The 8,206-nt window shown below is 44.8% G+C and overlaps 1 protein-coding gene across 1 annotated transcript in view; it reads right to left on the reverse strand.

The window, feature by feature from the left end:
- Positions 1-1,178: 1,178 nt before the first annotated feature.
- Positions 1,179-8,206, reverse strand: part of LOC121857386 (discoidin domain-containing receptor A-like) — a 71,530-nt gene continuing 64,502 nt past the window's right edge. The window contains exons 3-4 of the mRNA XM_042353407.1: positions 7,920-8,022; positions 1,179-1,425 (exon numbers count right to left, since the gene is read on the reverse strand). Coding sequence (XP_042209341.1) covers positions 1,179-1,425; positions 7,920-8,022 — 350 coding nt within the window. The remainder of the gene's footprint in view (positions 1,426-7,919; positions 8,023-8,206) is intronic.

Raw genomic sequence — 8,206 nt, forward strand, 5'->3', positions numbered from 1 at the left:
GTGGTGGGTGTGGTGAAGAGAGGGGAGGCAGAAGGGTGGTGGTGAAGAGAGAGAGTGCAGTATGTGGGTGGTGTGGGTGAGAGAGGGGAGGGTGCAGTAGCATGGGTGGTGGTGGTGGTGGAGAGGAAGAAGAGGTGCAGTAGGTGGGTGGTGGGTGGTGGTGGAGAGGGAAGAGGCAGAAGGGGGTGGTGGAGGAAGAAGAGGGTGCAGTAGCGTGGGTGGTGGAGAGGGGAGGCAGTGAGGTGGGGTGGTGGTGGTGGTGGAGGGGAAGAGGGCAGTAGCGTGGGGTGGTTGGAGTGAGGAAGGAGGGTGCAGTAGCGTGGGGTGGTGGGTGTGGTGAGAGGGGAAGAGTGTGGGGTGGTGTGGTGGTGGTGGAGAGAGAAGAGGCAGTGGCGTGGGGTGGTGGGTGGTGGTGGAGAGGGAAGAGGCAGTAGCGTGGGGTGGTAGAGGAAGAAGAGGCAGTAGCGTGGGGTGGTGGGTGGTGGTGGAGAGGGGAAGAGGGTGTAGTAGCGTGAGGTGGGTGGTGGCGAGAGGGAGAGGGTGTGGCTCCGTGGGGTGGTGGAGGAGGAGGGGGAGACAGACACAGAGAAGTGTAGCAGTGGGGCTGTTGGATTTGATAGAGACATAGAGAGAGATCTGACCAAGGCTTCACAAATTATACTGTACATAGAAAAAGCCAAACAAGGAGACAGAAACGCCGAGACAGACACACAGATTAGGAAAAATATCACGAAAAACATAATCTACAAAATGCTAAACCTTATTCATAACAACTAAAACGTACTGTACTCATATATAGGATGGTGAGGCCCTTGGTACAGTTGTTCCATATCCTGGGCGCGTGCTGACCAGGTACTAGAGAACCAGCCCCCCCGCCTGATCTGTTGTTTGGTGGGCGGTGGTGTCACGTCTCACAGAAAACACCAGCCACTGTACCAGCTATAAATGGAGGCAAGGAACACGAGAACTGGCCATCATAGTGGCTTTGTTAAATAACTTTATCATTATGGGATAACCTATCAGCCAACACTCCTGACACCTCACTGTCGGCAGACACTCCTGACACCCACCTCATTGTCAGTTCAACACTCCTGACACCCACCTCATTGTCAGCTGAGCACTCCTGACACCCACCTCATTGTCAGCTCAACACTCCTGACACTCACCCCACTGTCAGCTCAACACTCCTGACCACCTCGTTGCTGGCGGCCGTCAGTATACGTCAGCCAGTGGTCGTGTCCCGGCCTCCAGTACTCAACTTGTACCTCTCGGCAAACTCTTCCCTGACCATTGCCAAACCTGCCCTGTACCTCCAGCTTGGTCACCACGTGTTCCTCCTCCAGGTAAACCTCCAGGTACTCCGTCCCCTCCTTGTAGATGATGTTCCGGGGGCACCAGGCACCTCCTCTCGCCTCCACGTGAGCCCTGAAGCAAGATGTGCAGGGGAGTGAAGACAATTAGATTTTTCTTTTAGTGTGTGTGTGTGTGTGTGTGTGTGTGTGTGTGTGTGGTGTGTGTGTGTGTGTGTGTGTGTGGTAAGGAAAGGCCTTGAACATATTCCTAATTGATGACAGAAGTGAGGGAGAAAGAAAGTGAGATCAAAGGTGAAAAGGAAGGATGGGCTAAAAGGGAGAGATATAGAGAGGGAAGAAGGGTAGAAGGGAGAAGAAGTAAAGAGATGGATATGATAAGGAAAAAGAGAAGGTGGAATGAAAACAGAGAAAAAGAGACACGAGAAGAGGAAGATGGGGAGGGCAAGAGAGGATGGGAGGGAGTAAGGAATGGAGGGAGTAAGGGATGGGAAATGGTGTTAAGGAAGAAGAAGGACACACACACACACACACACACACACACACACACACACAACACACACAGAACCAACACCAATAAAATCCAAAAAAATAGACAGACAGACAAAATGACGGTCATAAACAGACAGCCATGACTCCAGCTAATGGGGGGGATAATGAGACGACTGGCAGCATTAGCTTCCTAATAACGACAAACGACACGGACAAATGACGTGTCATCAGTCGACCCCAAGATGAAATATGGAGAGAGAGAGAGAGAGAGAGAGGAGAGAGAGAGAGAGAGAGAGAGAGAGAGAGAGCAGGAAGTGTGAGCTCTGATTCCATGTTTAAGGAAAAAATTATCATCCTTTTAGCAATAATAAATTTTGTGATTAATATTTGAGTTTTGTTTTGTGAAATAATACTTTTAATTTATTGTAATAAATTAATGTTTTCTAATATTATATGACGATGAGACACACGTGAGAACAGGTAGTAACACACAACACACACACACACACACACACACACACACACACACACACACACACACAACAACAAGTTTTATATTCATGTATGTTGTATAATTTTAGTGGAGATAAATATGATGTGTCCAATTAATCCTTCATTTGCATCTCACTTCTCAAGGTTAAGGCGAGTGTCCCTCTGCTTGAGTGAGGTTAATGTTCTTATTAGTTAATTGACCAATATTTCTTGTGTAGATATATGTTAAGTACTACTCCTTGTAACAACACACGATATTTACATAATGATGAGTGTAGTGATGATGATGATGATGGTGGTGGTGGTGGTGGTGATGAGATGGTGATGATGATGATGGTGATTGATGATGATGATGATGGTGGTGGTGGTGGTGATGATGGTGGTGATGGTGGTGATGATGATGATGGTGGTGGTGATGGTGGTGGTGACAGGATGGTGGTGGTGATGATGATGATGATGGTGGTGGTGGTGATGGTAGATGATGATGATGATGTGATGATGATGATGATGATAGTAGTGATGATGATGATGATGGTGGTGGTGATGATGATGAAGGAGGAGGATGATGATGATGGTGATGGTGGTGGTGATGGTGATGATGGATGGTAGTAGATGATGATGATGAGGAGGAGGAGTTGATGATGGTGATGATGATGATGGTGATGATGATGGTGATGCATTTGCATATTTCATATGCAAATGCATATTTTGCGTGATTTCTATGATAAGTGCATATTACCTAGATAACTGCATATAAATGCATATTTTGGTAAAATATTCATCTGGCAGTATCTCTTTGTTGCCACTGAATGAGCACACGTGGTACTGGGAGGTGAGGTGAGGTGTGGTTAGGTGAAGTGAGGTGAGGTCACGTCGCTTTAATCTGTCGTTTCACACCTGGTCATGACCCATTGGACTAGTGAGTTAGTCAGTCAGGAGCAGTGCTGCTGTGTGGAGCTACTCTTCTGCTGCTCGAGAAAATGCCGAAAGTACAAAGAAACCAAAATGAAGTGCGATCATATGGTAAGAATTTGATGCATTACTACTGATGGAAGTGTACTGTTTTGTAAATATTGTGAAGCACCAGTGACAGGAGCAAGAAATTTCAAGTCCAACAACACCTTAAAACAAGCAAGCACATCCGACTCGAAGCTGTTAAGTCCAATAGTGCACAAAAGGAGCAACAATCATTTGCATGTTCCACCAATCGTTCTGTGTGATGTAGAAAGACTGTTCTCAGAATATAAAGCTATGCTGACAGACAACAGGCGGGGTTTTAAACTTTGAGAACTTACGCTACCATGTCATCATCAAATGCAACCACAATCTGTAATGTCTGAAAATATGTCAGTCTATAATGTAAATACATGTTCATATATATTTTTGAAGCACTTTCACATATATATATGTTAAATACATTACGTATATTGCTTAATAAACATTAACATTAGTTTATATTAAATATTTTGTTTCCGTATAACCTGCATTCTTGGCTTTATAAGTGACATTTTTAGTGCATATAAATGCATATTTCTGTTTTAGTGCATAACTATCCGGCCCTAATGATGATGGTGATGATGATGATGGTGATGGTGATGATGGTGGATGATGATGGTGGTGGTGATGATGATGATGAGGAGGAGGATGATGATGATGGTGGTGGTGATGGTGGTGATAATGAGGGTAGTGATGATGATGATGATGATGATGATGGTGGTGATGATGATGATGAGAAGGAGGATGGTGATGATGATGATGGTGATGATGGTGGTGGTGGTGGTGGTGGTGATGATGATGAGGAGGAGGAGGATGATGATGATGATGGTGGTGATGGTGGTGATGAGGTGGTGATGATGATGGTGGTGATGATGATGATGATGATGGTAGTGATGATGATGATGATGATGGTGGTGATGGGTGATGTGATGTGAGGATGGGTGATGATGATGGGGTGAGGTGGTGATAATAAGGATGATGATGATGTGATGATGATGTATGATGATGGTAGTGATGATGATGGTAGTGATGATGAGATGATGATGATGGTGGTGATGATGATGGTGGTGATGGTGGTGATAATAAGGGTAGTGATGATGATGATGATGGTAGTGATGATGGTGTTGATGGTAGTGATGATGATGATGATGATGATGGTAGTGATGATGATGATGATGATGGTAGTGATGATGATGATGATGATGGTGGTGATGATGATGGTGTGATGATGATGGTAGTGATGATGATGATGATGATTCTCATTCCACAAGAACTATAACAACACTCAGTAGTCTCAAGACAGATTCGCCGCCATCTTGGTATAAGTAAACTTGGACCGCAGAATTAAATGATACAAATTCCTAAATGTTTATAACTAGAGGAGGTTAATGAGGCAGGAAACTCTGAGAAACTGTCTATGTGGAGCTTAAAAACATTGGAAGTGTTCACATACTGATATATTGGGATAGTGGGGGGGAGTGGTGGTGGTGGGGAGTGGTGGGTGGAGGTGGGAGTGGTGGGGGAGTGGTGGGAGGGTGGGGGGAGGGGGGAGGGTGGTGGGGGAGGGTGGTGGGGAGGGTGGTGGGGGGAGTGGTGGTGGGGAGTGGTGGTGGGAGTGGTGGTTGGGGGAGTGGTGGGTGAAGGGGTGGGGGAGGGTGGGTGAAGGAGTGGTGGTGAGGGGTGGGTGAGTGGGAGGGCGGAGTGGGAGTGGTAGAAGGAGGTGGTGGGGGGAGTGGTGGTGGGGGTGTGATGGTGGAGGGAGTGGTGGTGGGGGAGTGGTGGTGGGGGGGAGGGGGAGTGGTGGGGGGGGGAGGGTGGGGAGAGGGTGGGGAGTGGTGGTGGGGGAGTGGTGGTGGGGGAGTGGTGGTGAAGGGATGGTGGTGGGGGAGTGGTGGGGTGTGGTGGTGGGGGGAGTGGTGGTGGGGGAGTGGTGGTGGGGAGGTGGTGGGGGGAGTGGTGAAGGGAGGGTGGTGGAGGGTGGTGAGGGGGAGTGGTGGGGGAGGGTGGTGAGGGGGGATGGTCGGGGGAAGAATTTAACATACGAACTTTTGTAACTTACTGAAGAGAATTTGTCTCATGTTGTTCAGCTTCACGAGATGAAAATATGGTAAGTTTGTTCTTGAGGAGAATGTGTGTTTAAGCTCCGGCGTGAAGAACATAATATAGTATAACATCTCAACCCCTGGAGTACAACGTCTTAATCCCTGGAGTACGATACCTTAATCCTAGAGTACGATAACACAAACTCCCTCAGTACAACGTCTTAATCCGTGGAGTACGATACCTTAACCCTTGAGTACGATAACACAAACTCCCTCAGTACAACGTCTTAATCCCTGGAGTACGATACCTTAACCCTTGAGTACGATAACACAAACTCCCTCAGTACAACGTCTTAATCCCTGGAGTACGATACCTTAACCCTTGAGTACGATAACACAAACTCCCTCAGTACAACGTCTTACCCTGAGTACGATACCTTAACCTTGAGTAATAAAATGACTAGGGCAGGGGGGCGGTTTCGTCTCACATATTTATCTAAAATGTCTGGCAGAGCTTTTATCTTATCACACAGTACCCGAAGGATATATTTCACCTTAAAGAACCAGAAATAAACAGATGAAATAGTCTCTTGAGAAAACCGAACGAGATAGAGAAGAAGAGTATTTTTTAGTGGTGTCTTGAATAACTAGGAATCTGCTTCGTTATATATCAAGAGTATATTTCCAGGCCGGATATTAACTGGTGTTGCTATGGTTCTTTATCTTTGAACACTATGACAGTACTAAGTCTTGGTCTAGTTCTCCCTAATATATGTTAATAATTTCAGTATATTTACACAAAGACGACAAGATGTATCATTTAAGACTCACATGAATGCTAGTGTTGTTGTTTCATATTTCATAATTGTTAATCTCTTGTGAACATATTTCTCTCCTCAAGGATTATTGATCACTTTATATATATATATATATATATATATATATATATATATATATATATATATATATATATATATATATATATATATATATATATATATATATCCTGTGTTATTTATCCGCCAGTGTTGGTCACTTGTACTCATGTCTCCTGCGCATGCGTCACTCTTTTGTTTACGTATCCCTCGTCGCATGTTTATTCTGCTTTAATATTCGTTTTACTTGTAAAATATACATTAGAATCACATAAAAGTATTTCCTATCCTTATCCAGTATATTCTGTCATAAGAGACGAATATCTTGAAAGTTATCATCTGATATTTCCACAGTCCATCACACTGACCATAGGTGGCACTGATAGTGTCGTCAACGCGGGGAAGAGAAATATTGTAGCCGAGACATGAAGGTCGAGCCACCATACTGGTAACGACGGTGACAACCAGATGTTTTCATTCACCTCCCATAGATGGCGCTAGTGGCAATATTAGGCGGTGAAAATAAATAGTAAAGGCAGTATTGTGATGTTAACAGTGAAGGGAAACGGAGCTAGTGTCTACTGGTTAACTCCCTATAAGAGATCTTGATAGTTCACGATGAAACTATTGCTAACTCTGCATGTCATTCAAGTCTACCTACCAGTGCCATTATTCTCAAACAAGAAAAAAAAACCAAGACAAAGAACGCTACACGTCACAAATTTAGTGCAGTTTCATTAGCTTAACAACCAGAGACTCCCAGACACTAGTCGTCTTTAGCTAACATTGCTCACAACGGCAGGTACAGTGTTATCTGGGTTAGGTTAGGTTAGGTTGCTTTATAAAGGATAATTGTGCCTCAATGGCCACTAACGGTTTTGATAATAATTATTCAACATCTTCAGCACAGAGAATTTAAGAACACTTCCCTTTTCCTGAAGCGTTCACACAGTCGTCCCTTTACACTTCATCAACAGGTCAGTGAGGAGTCCGCGTCACCTCTGGTTGTTACAAGTTCACTCAGATGACCCATACTCAACCCTCGGCAACAAACTACATGTATTGTCCACATTTCCTTTCTCTCTTTCATAGTTGGACCACACCACATCACACCACACACCACACACACCACACCACACCACACGGGCGCTGTTTGTAATGACGGGGTAGGGGAAGGACAGAACAGGCACTCTAGTGTAGCCACCTCACTACTGCCTCGAGATTGGTTGGTTGAGGGAGGTGAGGCCACGTCATGACCCGTCACTAATCTACTCAACAAGACAGTTCGTTAGCCAGCCAACTTAGCCTCCTTACCTCGTCATATAATAACTGTGACCTTCGCTAATACTCTCGAGTCGATATACGATTAAAATGTTCACATAAAATAAAGGTAAAATTATGAAAATATCTACAAAAGTAAAAAGTTAAAACCCAACATAAACAATAAATAAAGACGTTAAGTAATCATAAGTGTATATAAGAGTCACATAAACCAACGATGTTTCCAGTTAATACATCATCTGTTTTGTCTCCGTCTCTCTCTTGAAGCAGAGGAGTGTACTGTACTCAGTCACGCACGAGTCATAAACAATAACTAATATTAACGTCGTTGACAGTGTTAGTTCGCCTCACCTCTCATACCAACATATAACAAGACAGGAAACTCGTGTATATAACTCTGTAGCATTGTTGACAGTGTTAGATTGCCTCACCTTCCATAGATGGCGTTGACGGCGGCGTCGAAGTAGGAGGAGGCGGAGATGTGTTCGTCAGGGATGGCACCAGACTGCATCCCCAGGGCGGCGTCACACTGACCTGAAGGACGCCAAAACGGAGGTCAAAGGTGAAAGGTCAGAATTAAAACAATTACACCTATTTTGCACCCAGATAATGTTTGGTGGTCCACTTATCATCTCTCTCATCTCCCCCTCTCTCACCCACATCATTTATCAACCAAAAGACTAAAAGGGTATACACTGAACCTGAGATAGATAGATAG

The sequence above is a fragment of the Homarus americanus genome, unplaced genomic scaffold (genome assembly GCF_018991925.1).
Source record: "Homarus americanus isolate GMGI-L3 unplaced genomic scaffold, GMGI_Hamer_2.0 scaffold19269, whole genome shotgun sequence".
Classification (NCBI taxonomy): Eukaryota; Metazoa; Arthropoda; class Malacostraca; order Decapoda; family Nephropidae; genus Homarus; species Homarus americanus.